The sequence below is a fragment of the Stegodyphus dumicola genome, chromosome 2, assembly GCF_044657685.1.
Source record: "Stegodyphus dumicola isolate Sdum_Otavi_A_Nest chromosome 2, ASM4465768v1".
NCBI classification, from domain to species: domain Eukaryota; kingdom Metazoa; phylum Arthropoda; class Arachnida; order Araneae; family Eresidae; genus Stegodyphus; species Stegodyphus dumicola.
In genome coordinates, this window is record NC_140769.1 from 165,031,807 (window position 1) to 165,050,343 (window position 18,537).

Here is an 18,537-nt window from a genome sequence, read left to right on the forward strand (position 1 = left end):
TATGTGGGTAGGATATCACAAGGGTACGGATGTTTTTCTCTGCGACGCGGGGAGTGTCTGAGAGTGCTAATAAAGCTATTACTGTGGGTTTGTACTGAATAAAAGAAGTTGACCGCTAGTCGTTTAATATACTCTTGAATAAGTTCGATTCGAAGGTCTCTGTGAATATAGATGTTTGGAATATACCAAGGAGCATTGATAATTTCTCGTAGAATTTTATTTTGTAGAATTTGTAATTATTTAATATTGGTTTTAGCTGTATGTCCCCAGATCGGTGCTGCATAAAGGAGAGCTGGGGGCAGTATGGAGCGATATAGAATTAATTTGTTTGTAGTAGATAAGTTGCTTTTTTTACCAAGAAGAGGTCGCATAGTAGCTGTGGTGATTTTAAATTTTTGTGCTACGGACCGGAAATGGGTTCTGAAGGTAAGTTTTTGGTCAAGGGTGACTCCAAGGTATTTGGTTTCATTAATCCAGTCTATTTCTTCGTCAAATATTTCAGGGGGTGGAGGATAGTATTTCATGTTTCCTTTACGGAAAATTATTGCCTTAGTTTTATCAATGTTAATTTTAATCCTCCAAAGGGTAAGGTAAGCCATTTTTCCAGTTTTATGAGATAGCTTTGGAGTTGGTTTCTTACGGCGATAACTGTGCTGGCTTTAGTAAGTATGGCGGTGTTATCCGCAAAGAGTGCAAGATGAACAGAAGGGTCTTTAGGGATGTCTTGTGTATAAATATTAAAAAGGTAAGGCGAAAGTGCCGATCCCTGTGGGACACCAGCATTGATTACTCTGGTGGTAGAGTAAGCAGTACCGATTTTGATTCTGAATGTTCTGTTGCTGAGAAAAGAAGATATTAAACGAATAGAATGATCTGGAAAATTGAGAGTGATTAGTTTGTAAATAAGGCCTCGATGCCATACCCTGTCGAAAGCTTTCGCGATATCGAGAAATATAGCACCGGTCGGAAGCTTGCAGTTGTAGCCTTCAGTGATAATGTTGATAACTCTAAGAAGTTGGTGGCAAGTGCTATGATGGTTACGAAAACCGAATTGTTCTTCTGGGAGAAAATTCATGGAAGGGTGAATTTTTGGATGTGAAAAAGGATTTTCTCAGTAACTTTAGACAGGTGGCTAAGTAAACTGATAGGGCGATAGTTCTGTGGGAGAGTTGGATTTTGTTGCGGTTTAGCAAAAACAATTATTATAGCTTGCTTCCATGAGTTAGGAAAATGAGCGAATTTGATAATGTTGTTGATTACCTTAGTTAGGCAGGTAAGAGCGTTGATCGGAAGATGCTTCAGTGCTTTGGTCGAGATGCCATCGTGCCCTGGGGCTTTCTTCGTTTGTAAGGCGCTGATGGTGTTGGCAACGATTATTGGGGTAGTCAGGAAAGTGAAGTTGTACGGAGCAGGGGTATTAAGGAAGTTATTGACCACCTGGTTCACCCGTTCAATATGGTTATTGTTGTACGGAGTGAGATTAAGAGTGAATGCATCTTCCATATAGTCCGCAAAAGATTTAGCTTTATCTTCTTCTGTATATGAAATTCCACTAGGTCCATGGATAAGTGGAATAAGTTTATAAGGTTTCTTGAATTTGCGGGAAATGTCAAATAGGGAATTGTCCTCTATAGCTAGGTTATTTAGGGAATTGGTCCATTTTTGGTTTTTGAAGTTCTTGATTCTTCTGTTGATTTCTTTTTGCATAGAGTTCGTGTTTGAGTTGTGAATCCCTGGTGGTTTGCCATCTTTTACGGATCCGGTTTTTCTCTTTAATACTATTTCTTATATCGGCAGGCAGGGGGAGGAAAGGCTTGTTCACATAAAAAGTATTGGTGGCTTCCTTTAAAGCAGAATTGATGCTGTTGGTAAATTTTGAGACTAAGTCTTCTTTGTTGTTGATAGATGGGTTACCTTGTATGGAGTTATTTCAGAGTATTTGATCCAATTTGTAACTCCTATACTTCTGTCAAGTGAGGGGAGGTATTTATTAATGGGGATTTCAAATACAATGGGGTTGTGGTCGGAAGACAGGGCTGGAATTACAGAGATATTGCATCTGTTAGTAATATTATTTGAGATGAAGAAGTCAATTGTGGTGGCTCTATTGTATCCGTAATGGGTGGGCTCGTCTGGAGCATGAATGTTATAATTATTTGATTGAATGAGTTTAAATATGTCATTTCCTTTTTTGTTAGCAGGTCCTCGGTTCCAGCAGGGGTGTTTGGCGTTGAAGTCCCCTTCGACAATGGTAGAAGTATTAGAATTAAGGAGGTGAATCAATTCTCGTGCGTTGGGATTATTATTTGGTGGGATGTATATATTCGAAATTTTGAATTTTTTATGGTCTATTACAATTTCTATTGTGTTACTTTCGAAAGTGGTGCTGGGATTAGGAATTTGAGAGTGTTTTATGCTCCTTTTAACAAATGTGATGATGCTACCACCTCTTCCTGTCTCACGATCCGTACGGTAGGTGTTATAATTAGCATAAAGTACTTTGAGTGCTGGTTTAAGGTGAGTCTTTTGTATGAGTATTACGTCAGGTTCAATTTCAATAATGAGGTTGGATAATTCATCTTTTTTATGGTAAAGACCGATAGCGTTCCAAGAGAGGATTTTTATGTTGCATCTGTTCTTGAATTTTATAGAATTAAAGATGATTTCGTATTTTTTTCAATGTTTTCGACTACTGCGATTATTTTATCAAGAGGTGATTTCTTTGTTTTAATGTTTTTGAGTCCTTGTTTCACTATTGTCCAGATTGTTTTTAGCGAAGAGAATTCAAAGAGGTCTGACAGGGAGGATTCTGCGGTGCTGGTAGTTTCTTCTGTAAGATTTTCGTTTTGAATGGAGGTTTGAGCGAGATTTTCGTTACTGTTTGATGTCAGCGGAGGAAAGTCTTGTCTTCTGTTAGTCGAGGGATTGGTTTCTGGTGGAGGACTGGGTTGGAACTAAACTTGTTTGTTTTTTGGTCTGGCCGGGCAATTTGAGAAGTTGGTTGGGTGAGGACCTTTGCAGTGATAACATATGGCTGGCTGGTCGCGACTACGGGTGCATTCTATAGGTTTGTGATTGCCTCCACAACGGACGCATACCCAGTCTCTAGTGCAGAGCAGGGAGCTGTGAAAAAATCCCTGGCATCTGTAGCATTGTGGAGGGCCAGGTTTCTTGCGTAATGATTCTATTGTTACGTTCATATAACCTATGCGTTTGATTTTGAATACTTCCTTATTTTCTTCTGATTTTGGTATATGTACTAAGAAAAGCGGCATTGGTTTATTTTCTTTTCTGTTTCTTAATAGTGTAATAAAGTTAACCTTGAATCCTTTGTCAAGAAGTTCTTGAGTGATGGTTTGGGGATCTGTGATGATGAGTAAGTCTCTTATTATGACTTTATCTTCGGGCAATAAGTAGGTGTGGGCTTTAAGTTTTGTTTCTTCAACTATTTTGCGAATGAATCGATGTGAGTCAGAGTCTGCAGGCTGTGTTTCAAGGCGGCGTCCTTTTAAGGTGCCAGTTATCTCTTTTCCGGTTTGCTTGTTTCAGTTTTTTAAGAATTCATCCGCTTTTGGTACGTCATCTACGACAATAAGTGGCACTTTATCAATTCTGCTTGTTTTGGGGCTGGAGTTTGGTTTTATATTCGTGGGAATGTTGTCACTTTTGTCTGGTTGGTCTTTTGGGGTGGTAGTGAGCTGAGTGGCTGATTCATATTCGTTGTCCAAATGCATGTCGTCTATTTGGTTCTCTAATTGTTTATATCGATTGCTGGTTTTGAGGGAAGGCTCCTCATCGGAGTCAGAATCCGTTTGTCTATGGCGCAATTTTCTTTTTCTTTGTTCTTTGAAACCGCTAGTGGATTGAAGTCTGTCGCAGAAGTTTTTAATCTCTTCAAATTGTTTAGCGAGCTTTAGAGGTTTGTAATTCGTTTATTTTTGCATTGGCCATCTCGTTTTCCTGCATACGCAGTTGATTAATGGCTTTTACAAGGAGAAAGTTTAGTTCTTTTTGATCACTAGCAGACATAATCACATTTGGGTCGTTACGTATATCTTCCACCAAGAATCTGGTAGTTTCGACGTCATTGAAAAGTAATTTTGTGACTTAATATTTGGAGAACGTTGGGTTCATCATTGAGATGTCTCATGTGAGGATTTTCTGAGTTTGGAGGTGAATTTTTCATGTTTGTGTTATTATTAGTTACAGTTATGTTTGTTGTGCCATATTGATTAATCATGTGAGGCAAATAAATTGAAGAAAAGGCCTAACTAACAACTGCAGCTCGAAACGATTATAAGGATTGTATACTCTGCCACCTCCTGGAAAGATTTGCTATCAAATCATCCTAGCTTGCCTATGTTTGTAGGCGCTCTGTGTACCTTTCTGCGTCAATTAGTCATCTCTTGCTTATATTCATATTAAAATTACCCAGTAGTAACTTGCTTTCCGACGAAAAGTTTTTTAGAGCTGTTGAGTAATTAAATGCTGTCACCCTTTAAATATTTGATTCTTTTAATTGAATGAATTATGACAATAGCCGGTACTTGGTAAATGACATTTTTTGGCTATAGTTCAAAATCATCCGACATTAAGGGTTAGAAGCCTAAAAATCTGCTTTCGTGTATGAAAAAATTGTCGTCGGTACGATATGATCGTGTTTCAAAAAGTGAGTCGTAACTTAGCGAATCATTGAACTAAATTATATTGCGACAATCATATGAATTGAAACATTTTGCTCACTTCTTATTCAAGTACCAGAAAGGTATGTTGATTTACCTATATAAATTGTATTATAGGGACGTGTGTATGACTCGTGTATATAAGTTATGCATTTAATTGTAAAACTTACTAGCATATAAATGTATATACCAAATGGCGAGTTTTAATGCTGTAGTTGTTGAAAAGTAAATCAATCTCTTATGATCATAAATATCATTTGTAAATACTCTAGCTCCTCATATTTCGTTTAACGTGAGATTTTATTATGGATATATGCTCTTTTTATGTTAACACAGATTTTTCTTTTCTTAGTGACTTTGTTCAGAATCTGCTTATAGAGTAGGCAGTAAATATGTAGTTTTTCCCTAATGATAAAAGCATATTAATTTTTAGCATATGTAAAAACTGTCTCTTGTACCCTTTAAATAAAAAGAATGAAACCTTTTTTTTTTAAATTAAAATGTAAATTATTTACTCATTTTAAATGGTCATTCAAGGGTATCTTAAGTTTCTTAAAAATCTCACTTGTTAGTTGCTTTGCAGTATTGATATTTTTTAAGAAGATAGAACCACACAACACAGAGAATTTAAAACAGATGTTACTAGCTTGAGAAACTCTACTTCACTATATTTTGAAACTATAGTTATCTGTTGGGGATTTATTGTAGAAGGAATAAGACCCATCAGAGATTCATGTGTAAGTAACACAGCTGAAAATGTAAGTTCAACCTGGCTTCAGATACTGCCAAATGAGATGACTGCATGGGATTTTTTTTGTTTTCTTCTCTCTCATGTAATGTGATTAAAAGCCAGTTTCCTTTTAATAAGTTCACGATGAAGGCATCATTTCGATTAGGCAGATAATCCTCAATTTTTGCCATTACCAAATAATCTATAGGAAGTGAAATATCACTGATAATGTTATGATTATTCCTGTTGTAGGAATATCACTGGTAATATTTATTTATTAGTTAATGTTTCACAAATTTATTTATTATGCCATTTTTAATATTGCTTAATTATCTCCTATTTAGAAACAAATGCTGCAAATTTTAACAGTCTGTTGAGTTGGTATTAAATAATTTTAATGATTGTAAGTTGGAACATAAAATGTTAACATTCGAAAACAAATTCTTTAGTAAGATGTAATTTATACTTTTTCATCATTAGCTAATGAGGTATATGTTGAGATAACAGAATATGATGAGCGAATTTTTATCTTTTTTTTTTTTAAACGGATGGTTAGAGTAGATTTAAGGGTGCCCCTTGGATTATCGCTAAGTTGTTGTTTTATTTATGGTAACCTAAGTAGTTGAATAGGAACCCTTTTTTGGATTAAAATTGGATGGTAACTACTCTTATATATGCCCTCAGGTCTCCTTGCCAAACTTTTTTGGCGAGAAACTGCCCGCTGCCATATTACTATCTAAATTTTTTGTCTACATTTCGAACTTTAAGCTTAAAATGTCTCCAAAAACGAAGTTTTCGCACTTAGAAAAACCACGTTTTAAACACACAGTTTATGCTAAAAATTCGAAACAAAAAACAAAAAATTTAGATAGCAAAAGCGTGAATTTCCTAACCAAAGTTATTTGACAATAATCCATGTACACAGCGATATGTTTTAACTTAAAAAAAGAATTACAAATTGCACAATCTAGGCAATGAATGAAACAACGAACTACACACACGTCACTTTAATAAATTAACATAACAACTATAAATTTCAAAGAATACCATGTACACAGCGTTCTGTATCAACTTTAAAAAACATCTACGAATTGCAAAATCTAGGCGCTATCCACTAATCAACAAAATGAACTAAAATAACTAAAATAAATTTCAAACAATTAAAAAAAAACAATAACGACAGAAATTCATACTAAAAAACAATGAACATAACATTCTACAAAATAAGAACAAGAAAAAATGAACTTATTTTGAATGAATGCTTTTTTGAACAGCAGAAATGCCAATCTCATACTGCCTTTAACATGCCGCCACGTAATCACTATCCTATTTATATAACAGCCAGACACACTATCCAGAAAATTCATACTATGGTTCACAAATAAATGTTCAAAACCTTCTTTTCCTAAATCCTTGTCAGATTTCCATCCATCCGAAAAAATAGTTGTACCAGGCTCAATCCATTTTTTAATACACTGCATCAGCATTTCCCTACTTCTATCATATGATATTTCATTTTGCCGAACTTTGATTCATCAACTTCCACCACTTTATATTTCCACCTATCTTCTCAGAAACAGAGCAGACTTGTTAACAACTCTAATATTGTACCTTTTAATACTAAATTTCCTTTGCACACAATCTAAAATATGCAACTGAAATCTTGCCACCACGTCTCTCATTGCAACATAGGTTATTTCAAAACATGTATGACACGAACCAACGAGCAATTAAACTAGTCCAGCAAAAGATTTTTCAATGTCAACAAGGTTGCCGTACAACACGCAATCATGCCAAAAACCAGCGCAGAACAAATATCGCTACATTTGGTGATATTAGGGCACATATAAGAGTAGAGCTGTTGAATGCTATGGAAACCCTATTATGACATAATTGGTTGCGGTGAATATGAACGCTGAGAAAAAGTTTGGAAAGTGTGTGTCGGAGTTTGGATGAAATACGCTGTTATTTTGTGGTTTACACAGTAAAGTGGCTGAATGTTGTAAGATTAATTTGAAGTTTCTGTATGATTTGGAATGAAAGGGAAAAAGCATTAATTGACTGGTGTGTAAATGAAAGGTTTACTTAGTAGTCATTATTATGTGTCCTGTTTGTAGGAAGGAAATACGTCTGGTTGAACGTCAGACAATACTGCCGTGACGGAGAATATTTTTTACTCTTATTTTTGTGAATTTATGTGGCGACTCTGATATACAGGTTCTAGTTCAGATAATTTTAGTAAGTTTTTGGATGCTGTTAAGGAATTGTTTTTGACCGAAACAGAGCCTAAATAACAAGAATGGCACAAACTCGGTGTGCTTGTACTGCCAAAAATCGCCAGTTGTCGCCAAGGGGCACCCGTAAATATATTTTTACCAAATGGACAATCAGCAGTAGATGTGATAGACTTTTAGATAACATATCAGGGCCATTCTTAGGCTATTGGCTGCCCACGTACTTTTTTAAGATTGCTGCATCCAAATTTAAAAAAAATGCTCAATGATTAATAAAATTTTTATTTCATAGTTACTAAGTACTTACATATGACAAATTATATAAAAAGCACTTACATATGGCAAGTACTTTTAATGAATTTAAAATATTTAGTCATGGTATCGCGAGAGTCCGCCCCCCCCCGATTTTCGCTGCCCGCATACTTTTATGTGCTACACACCCAATAGGAATGGCCTGTAACACATTTAATTGTATCAGTTCATGACTAACTTTGAAAAATTGCTAATTACAAGGAGTTTGTGGTGCATTAAATTATAACATTCAAATATTTTAAGAAACTTCAAATTAATCTTACCACATTCAGCCATTTTACTGTGTAAACCACAAAATAAGCAACCTACTTCCTAACCAACATACAAACAAGTCCTTACAAATCTTTTCTCATTAGTCAAATACACCAGAAACACCCAACCAATTACGTCGTAATAGGGTTTCCATGACATTCAACTACTCAGGTTATCATAAATGAAACAACAACTTGGCGATAATCCAAGGGCACCCTTAAATACCCTTAAATAGAGGCTAACCGAATCTATTCATTGGCATGATCTTTCCAGTTAGTAACCTTAGATTGATGTAAGTTTACACAGATTCAGTATCAATCTAAGGTTTGTTGACTTGACTAAGGTCATTAACTGCCTTTTATTTTCATAAGTGTTGGTCATAGAGATATACTGAGACTCCAAAGAGCCTACTTATTTATTTGATAATTGGCAAAAGGCTTGGCCTATCATGTGTTAAGCTGAGGATCTTTCACATTTTGAAATGTAGCCAATAGTAGATCTGCAAATTCTGACTGTTCTCTTTCCATTCAACACCCTGCATGTGCATAAGCCTGCACCTGCATTTCGTTATGTTATGGCAGAGGCGTAGCTAGAGTTTCCAGCGCCCGGGGACAACTGAAGAATTTGCGTCCTTTTCTGTATGCCAAGAATGGAAAACATTTCATTAAAAAATTTCGTAGCATCAATTTGACGCCCCTTGGATGCTGCGCCCGGGGACAGATGTCCCCTCTTGTCCCACCCTAGCTACGCCACTTTGTTATGGTGAGAAAATATAGCACATGCTTTATGCGAGTTGTGGTTGAATTGGAATTTTTAGAGTTCATGAAATGTAGTCTTAGAACAAGAGGCTAAAATTTTGCACATGACATGAAAGATGACATTAAATAGCATGTTTTTTCTCAAAGGCATTAAAAACTAGTGCTGTTAAATCAAAAGATATTGAACACAACCTTCCAGTTTCAGTTTTGAGCCATTCAAAATGACTTTTAGATGCAATGGTTCCAGATTCTGTCATAAAGATGGGAAAAAAAATTGTTCAAAGACAACCTACGAAAGAATTTTTGGATTTAGATGCAACTCATGGAAGAATTTTTTCGTTTGGGAGGGGAAAATTGGACTGTATTCGGACAATATTTAGGTATGAAAACTCTTGAAGCCGTTCTAATTGAAAAGTAAATATGCAGGCAGATGAAGAACATAGTTATAAAAATAGATTATCTAATTCAGAAATTAATCTTCTAAAGCATGATACTTTACGTTCATAATTTATAAATGAATTTTAAGTTTTTTTTGATAATGTATTTCTTGTCTCTATCTAGAATTAAAAATTAAAAAAAAATTCCTTGTAGAAATCAGAATTCAAAAACCTCATAAAGCTATGGTTTATGGTTTCTAGTTTGCTCTATGATTCGTGATTTAAAATATTTGTTTTATTGATATATTAGTAGATTTAGTGATATTTTTGCTTGAGTAATAAAATGAAAATTTCTAATTAATATGCTTATAATTTACAAGAAATATCTTTAATTATTCCATTTTTCATATATATGAATTTTAATGTAATTAAATTAATTACATTTAGTGGTTAATTAAAAATTAATAAGTGGTTAATTAAAATATGTCTTACACGCTCAAAGTTGTAAAAATGTCATTCATGCATAGGCTGCTGACAACTTTCGCTGTAGGTTGGAGTTTACGGATATACTTTCAATCACAAAAATGTTTTAAATGATGGAAATATAGTCAAAAGTCGTTAATCCGGACTCGTCGGGACTTCGGCTATTCCGGATTATAGATCATCAGTTTAAATCTGGTAAGATGGCATGCAGAAATTATAAAATTAAAAATATGAAACCGTAGTTTATGAAATAAAGAACAATTATGATCTAAAGGGTATCAAAATTTACAAAAAGAAAAAGTTTAATATTTATTTGTTTACTTTATTAAACATTTCTTTCAATGTAAGTTGTTTAAGTTGCTTTGTTTTATGTGATAATACTTTCTCTTTAATTCTATAAACAGGCATAATTTCTTCTTCAGTTACAAAGTTACTCTGTTCAAGTCCTGTAATTGCTGTGTCGAGAATACCGACTAATTTTCAATCGAAATTTTTTCGTTTCCAATAACCTCTGTGTCACTTTCTTCACTATCGGAAGCGAATTATAATGACGAGGAATTTGATTTAAATCATATAAAAGATGGAGTACATCAAGATGAAATACTATATTTAGTAAGGAATTATAAGCCAAATAAAATAAAAACATCTGCCCTGAAGATAAGGATAGTGCTGACAGATCAACTTCCAATTCGTTGCGCCCCACGGCATCTCCCCCCCCTGCAGAGCAGCGTGAAATTGATAAACACATTTCGGAATGGTACGAAGGATATGCTTTTACCCATTTTTTGCAGCAATTCCCCTTTTTGTTTAACGGACTTCGAAACATACTTTTGCTTTGTAGATTCTTTACATATTAGTAAATGTATATCTGAAATTCTATTTGACATAATCAAGAGTTCAAGCTTACTTTTATAAAATTGCTCTAACAGTCTGCAAAAAATAATAAGCCGGATCCAATTCGAAGATTAAGGAACAATGCAATCTTCAACATTAACTGAATTAGATAATTTTAGCTTAGCTTATACCATCCGTTATATATTAAATGCGCATGCGCACACGAATATTCACTGCCATAAAGGTCTTACGCACATGCGTCAACGCTACGCATGCGCAGAAAGTTTGTAGCTTTGAGGTCCGGATTATAGATCATTCCGAATTATGGGTGTCCGAATTAACGACTTTTGACTGTATTTATGTTTTGTCTTTTTTAAATTGAAAGACATCAATTTTGTAGAAATTGCGAAATCTAATGTTTATATATTTCTTCAGCCCCCAATACATTAGGAAAAATTTATACTCCTTTTAAGAGCTAAAACACAAAAAAAAATGTTACTCTCCAACAACAAAAAATGAATGAAAGTATTTTGAAGTATGCGATTTTTGATGTCATATTTTATTTTGCATTGAGGGGTTTGTTAGCAAATAAATTTCAGTAGTTTCATGTGGATTCCCCCTTTTAAATGCCATACAATGATATTGCTTTGTGATTCACTTTATTTTTAATTTAACAAATTTTGTAAAATTTCATTAATGATTATAATTTATAATTTTATTACAATTGGTATGCTGAAAGAATTTTCACTCAAGTAATTTTTAAGTTTTCAGTTTAAAAGTGCAGTAATAATCTGGTAAGGATATAAAAAATCATTAAATTACAAATATTTTCATTTTTAATTAATGCAAATAATATGAATTGGCTGCATGCCAATACAGAAGCTTGCCTTTGTTTTCTAATACAGTCAAAAGTCTTTAATGCGGGCATCCATAATCTGGAATGATCTATAATCCGGACCTCAAAGCTACAAACTTTCTGTGCATGCGTAAACGCATCAATACGTTTACGCATGCGCATTTAATGTATAACGGACGGTATAAGCTAAGCTAAAATTATCTAATTACCTATTTCAGTTAATGTTGCAGATTGCATTGCTCCTTAATCTTCTAATTAGATCCTGCTTATTATTTTTTGTAGACTGTTAGAAGAGCAATTTTATAAAAGCTTGAACTTTCGATTATGTCAAAAAGAATTTCTGATTCTGGAGCTGCCAAGGGATCTACAAAGCGAAAGCATGTTTCGATGTCCATCAAACAAAAAGTGGAATTGCTGCTAAAAATGGATAAAGGCATATCCTTTGTTTCTCTAACCATTTTGAAATCTGTTTATCAATTTCACGCTGCTCTGCGGGGGGGGGGGGACGTAGCGGCGCGCAATGAACTGGAAGTTGATCTATAAACACTATCCTTATCTTCAGGGCAGATGTTTTTATTTTATTTGGTTTATTAATTTTATTTGGTTTATTTAGTTAATTCCTTACTAAATGTAGTATATCATCTCGACGTACTCCGTCTTTGATATGATTTAAATCAAATTTCTCGTCATTATAAATATCACGAATACACATCAAATAGTTTTCTGGTTGCAATTTTCTAATTTCGACTATGCGTAATGTATGCTTTACGCATGCGCGTGTTGAAAGAAATGTTTAATAAAGTAAACAAATAAATATTAAGTTTTTTTTTTTTTTTTTTGTTGTAAATTTTGATAGCCTTTAGATCATAATTGCTCTTTATTTCATAAATTATGGTTTCATATTTTTAATTTTATAATTTCTGCATGCTATCTTACCAGATTTAAACTGATGATCTATTATCCGGAAAAACTGATAATCTGGAATCACCGAAGTCCCGACGAGTCCGAATAAGAGACTTTTGACTGTATACCTTTTCTGTAGGAATTTATGAAAATGATCTCCATTTTGAAAAAAAAGTGTATTGATCCATGCTTTTTGCAATAATTTGCACAGAAGTGCTGATTACTTAATCTCTTAACATCTGAAACCTTTTTAGACTGACATTTTACTTTTAATTACGTACACATGCAAACACTTCGCTCTTTTATTTGTCTTTAAATGCGATCTGCAACTTTAATTACCAAATGTCTTGATCAAATTTTGTAACACATGAATCAAACGTACTGTGTTTTTTTTTTTTATGATTAGTATAAAATTTTCCGAAATAGCCACTGGGAGAACATGTAAAGTTAAATACAGTACAGAGTTTTGAGATTGTCTATTTGTTTTTTATACTATATTATAAAACTTACAACAGTCTTTATACTGTAATGCAAATTTTATAACATCTCTTTTCTTGCCATTTATTTATTCTGTATATGCAAAAGTAAAGATTTACTTCCCCCCCCCCCCCCGAGTAATGTTACTACAAAGCTATGTTGAATTTGGTCCAATTGCAAAGGTTTGGAAGTTACTTTTCTATAAACTTTGTATTTGGTGAAATTTAAATAAAAATTTGCATTGATAGTTTATCTAATTCATAATACAGTACAAAGTCTGTAATCCAAACGTCCATAATACGGAATGATCTATAATCCGGGCCTCAAAGCTACAAACTTTATGCGCATGCATAAACCCATTATTGCATGCATAAACGCATTATGCGTTTATGCTTGCGCGTTTAATGTATAATGGACGGTATAAGCGAGGCTAAAATTATCTAAGGCATTTCAGTTAATGTTGCAGATTGCGCTGTTCCTTAATCTTCTAATTGGATCCGGCTTATTATTTTTTGCAGACTGTTAGAACAATTTTATAAAAATTAAGCTTGAACTTTCGATTATGTCAAAAAGAGTTTCCAATTCTGGAGCTGCCAAAGGATCTATAAAGCGAAAGCATGTTTCAATGTCCATTAAACAAAAAATGGAATTACTGCAAAAAATGGATAAATGCCTATCCGTCTCAAAATTATGCTAGAAGTATGGCATTGGAAAGTCCACTATATATGACACAAGAAAAAGGAACTTTTTGAGTTTTTTGTGGAAGCATCTTAAACAACTTGCATTGAAAGAAATGTTTAATAAAGTAAGCAAATAAATATTAAGCTTTTTTTTTTTTTTTGTAAATTTTGATACCTTTTAGATCATAATTGTTCTTTATTTCATAAATTATGATTTCATTTCTTAAATTGTGTCATTTTTGCATGCCATCTTACCAGATTTAAATTGATCTATAATCCGGAAAACCCCTAATCCGGAATCGCCGAAGGCCCAACGAGTCCGGATTATGGACTTTGTACTGTAATTATGTTCTCGTATTTTTGGAACAAACTTAACTTTTTTTGTAATATTATCATGCTGTTACCTTGATTTTCATAATTATTGATCAGTGTTTGTTAGCCTTGGCCATATTTTGCAAATGTTCATTGAGGTATGACTTGCTGCATTTATATAGGTAATTGCAGTACCTGCAATATGCATAATTATTGCAATATCTCCACTTGCTTGAGTTTTGGAATCTGTTTTATTAATACAAAACTAAAATTTTTCTGTTCATTCACATATTATCGCACAAGGATGTGCCCAAGCATCTTCTTTCCTTTTGTCATTCACAGCTGTTTTATTACCATTATATAAGTCTAAAAACATCAAATAGTAACTTTATGTGTTTACATATTGAAAGGTTATATGATTGTAGTCCTGACAACATACATTCTGGGAGGATTTATTGTAACTTTCTTTTTATCTTATCTTACTTTAGATAGAATATCTCTGATGCTTATTGATTGGTGTCAGTTTTTTATAACGGTACTTGAGAGGCGTTGTTTTAGTGCCCAATGGTGCTAGTGGATATGTTACGAATGCATTTCTTTGAATACCTATGTTGTTAATATTTCTGAAACACATAGAATTAACTTATGATACTGATATTCAGTTTTTATTTAGTAGTTTTATGTAATACAGCTTAGGATATGATTAAGAACATTTTCTGTGAAATTTAAGTAGTGGTTTGTGATAAAGCTTCTGTTACAATGGCATCATCTAAAAAGGTTGTTGACAGATTAGACAGCATAAAATCTCTTAATGAGTTAGATTTAGGTGAAAATCAGTATGTGAAAGTTTCAACTCTTGTTGAATGTGTAAGTGAAACGTTAGATAATAAAGCTGAGAATTCTAAAGAAGTTAATCAAAGTGAATGTGATGATAAAGTGAAAAATTCTGAAAATCATATGCAGAATGAAAATGATGATGAGGTGACTGCAGATGAAAGTGCAGTTCCCCCAGTTTTTCGACGTTTTCTCCGTAGATTTAGTGAAAACAATGGAATTGAAACAACTGTACCAGATTTGGAACACAGGTAATAAAGTAATGTACTCATATGGATGTTTTTTGAATTAGTCTTTAATTGTTTTTGTTTAATTTTGTAGAGAAGTATGCTATTTTCTTGGAAAGGGCAATTATATGTACTAAAATGGATTTAAAGCTGAAAATGCTTGTTAGTAGACTAATGATACTATAAAATCTTTCTAAAATAAATTAATTCGGAACAAAAAGTTTTCATGTAAATGGAGACATTATTTATGTCTCTTTAAACTGTAATACAGTATTGCAAGTTGTTTATTGCTAAGTGAATTTCAAAGTTATGCTTATAAGATTTTCATAATTATGCGTATGAAGAAAGTATTCTATTTAATGCTGTCTGCCTTGTAAGACAGACTCCCTCTTAAAAGCTTATTAAAAGGCAAATTGTTTATTTTCCATTGAAGATCAGTAAATTTTAGTGATTTTAAAAAGCGAGTATTAAATACTAATTTTCTGGTTAGCCTTTTTGTTAAAATTGTAGTGACTTAAATGGAATTCTATGAGCAGCATGGTATTTATATTATTTACTTAGGGTATTTTGTTTATCATGGGATAGAAAACTCATGAATAAGTCTGATATTTTTGTATTTAAAATAAGTTACTGCGAAATGTTAATTTGCTGATGTTTGTACTGCTTAGTAATCAGGGGCATAGTTAGAGTTTCCAGTGCCTGACGACAACTGAAGAATTTGCACCCCTTTCTGTGTGCCAAGAATAGGAAACATTTTATTAAAAAAATTTCGTAGCATCAATTTGGTGCCCCTTGGCTGCTGTGCGCGGGGACAGATGTCCCCTTTTGCCCTGCCCTAGCTACGCCACTGTTAGTAATAGAGCATTATTAACTAATTAGAAAATAACTCAAAACTGGTATTTTTTACAGTTTACTGTTTTCACTGCTTATAAAATTAAAGGTTAAACATGTTTTGTTTGTTAATTTTTTTAAGCTGTTTTCAGGTTTTCAAGTAAAAAAAAAAATTTTTTTTTGATTTACAGTTACAATGTTTAAAATAATGACTGATATTTAAGGAAATGATTGTTATCGGAAATTTGGGTGGATTGGGATATATAGAAGATTTAAACTAATTGGTGATGTTGCAGACTTAAGAATAATTTTAGGGCATTATATTTATTTTTCTGTTTTTAATTTCGGCTCTAGTGTAGAATTGGGTGCCCCTTCGATTAGCGACAAATTTTGTTGAATTTTGGCAATGAAACCTCATTTCTGGTTACCATGATAGTTTTAACTTTTAGCTTCCTGATTTTTTTAAATGAAAATAGATTGATGTGAACATGGACAAAGTTAAGGCAGTGCACAATGCCTAGTTTGTGCAATTCTCTGATGTCTTTTTAAGTGAAAATAGATCGCTGTGTACATGGACACGGAGTTTGTGCAATTCTTTGACTTCTTTTGGTTTTGTGTCTTGTCCATCTTGAAATTGTGTCTTCCCAGTGCCGGTCTTGGTGTCAAAAAAGAATCGCCAAAAAACAAGGGGCACACAATTGTAAACTTTGACTTTATTTTCTAGTTAAAAAATAAACAAGGGCAAAGGTAACATTTTGTAGTTCATTTGCAAACATTTGCCTGTTTCTCATAAATAAATACTTTTATTTTAAAAGAATGCTAAAAATAATTTAAGGTAAATTTTATGTATTGTGTTTATTATTCTTTTTATATTACATAATACATCATGTGTATAATGATGTATTTTATAATGTAAAAGAGAATGATTATAAATATAATTTTTTGATGTGCATTATTAGATACACTATTAGATATACATTATGAGATTCTGCATATATGGCTTTTAAAAACATTTTTAATTAGATAAAATATAGCATTTTGTCTTCTTAGTCCTGATTAAAGATATCAGTTAATTGCATCAATGGACTAAGTAAGTGTATTTTATGAAAAGGATATAGTAATATCGTATTTGTAAGATCCAGTTGTGGCTGCTGTCATGTCTTGTACACAGTTAATGACAACGAGATTAATTTTTTTCATTTATTTACAGCACACTAAGTAACTTATATACACTTTATACAATAAAAAGAACTATATTAACATAAATAAAATTGTTGATTATGTAATTTGCTCTACTGAACATCTGACCTCTTCCACCGAAAGCCAATTTCCAACTAACTTTTTCTCTTTACATAGAAGGTGCTACTTGCTTTTAAGATTACACCATATCTCTACCATTGTGTTTGGGTAGAATATTTTAACACATTTTGATAACAAAAGGCTTAATGCTCGCAATCTATAATTATATGTGTGAACCTGGCAGTTGATTATTAAAACTAAAAAAAATAACAAAAACATTGCAACATCTGCATAACAAAATAGTTAACTCTTAATAAGCAAACATTCTTAAAGGAAAATTTAAAAAATGGTAAGAGTATTACTCTTAAACCAGCTAATTGTTTTAACAATCTAATTTCTGTAACATTCCAAATATTACTTTACAAAGTAAAGAAATACCTTGTAATACAAAGGCTCTCTCTTCATATGGTCTTTTGACATAATTATAATGAAAATTGTACATGTGATATTTACTAAAATCTAACGTAACAAATCCTACATGTATGAGTCTGTTTAGATTAATACAATTTTACAATAGCTAACACAATGGCTTTTGTATTCCATTTTGAAAAATTCTGAAATAATGGAAGGTTGGAGGTGCTACTAGTTGTTTTTTCAGTATTTACTATCTGGACATAACATACTACCTCATGTTATCCATAGTTTTGCCACACACGATTGTTCATTAATTTGAAAAGAATTTGTTTCCATATTTTTATGCTATGCTAAACTGTATATATAAGGTTTGTAACCTTGCTTCTTGATTCAATTTCAATACTTTATGTACAGGAACTAATTTTAAACCTAATGAGAGACATAATTATAAATTTTTATAACAGATAACTTAATTGAATTTAAAATTTAAATTAGGAACTAATTTAGTATTCAGTATAAGTTTATTATTTTTAATGCACCCATTGTAAAAAGCAAAGCATGATTAACTTATATTTTAATTTTTTCGGGAGTCAGTAGATAGTTGCTATACATAACGTGAAGTTCTTTAGGATATTTGAGGTCTACTTCTAAGATGTATTCCTTCAAACTGTCTTCAGGTAGAGTTAAAACAGTTTCAATGACACACTTGCAGGGTTCAACCCATTCAGAATTTCCATAGGGCAAGGGTTGACTCATGGCCCACCCATATAAATTATTTGCATCAAAGTGTATTTACATTCTTTAGCTCAATCAAAAGTTTTATGATAGTTATTATTTGCTGTACCCTTATGTTGAGTGATCATGGATACTCTGCGAATTCCATATTCTATAAATAAGTGCATGCTAATACTGTATGTTATTAATTCCAAAGCTTGCTTGGTCATTTTTAAACAGGCTTGCGAAGCTAATCCAGGTGAAGTCATTAAATGCATACAGTCTAAACTGCATACAAAAGTTTTACAAAGTTTTCTAAAATTTTAAAAATGTCTGTTGATTGTAAAACATAACTTTTCACTTATAAATCAGGGTATTCTAATTTTCC

At 32.8% G+C, this 18,537-nt stretch overlaps 1 protein-coding gene across 6 annotated transcripts in view; it reads left to right on the forward strand.

The window, feature by feature from the left end:
• The first annotated feature begins 4,376 nt into the window (after positions 1-4,376).
• Positions 4,377-18,537, forward strand: part of Klc (kinesin light chain) — a 156,002-nt gene continuing 141,841 nt past the window's right edge. For 3 of the 6 annotated variants that reach the window (XR_015039646.1, XM_035357811.2, XM_085811414.1), the window contains exon 1: positions 14,473-14,975. Coding sequence is in view for 4 of the 6 variants with exons in the window: in XM_035357811.2 (XP_035213702.2) it covers positions 14,650-14,975 (326 nt within the window). In the remaining 2 variants the exon portion in view is untranslated. Of the gene's footprint in view, positions 4,766-14,469; positions 14,976-18,537 lie in introns of those variants that run through there. The other 3 variants (XM_085811418.1, XM_085811413.1, XM_085811415.1) reach the window with 3 other exon arrangements.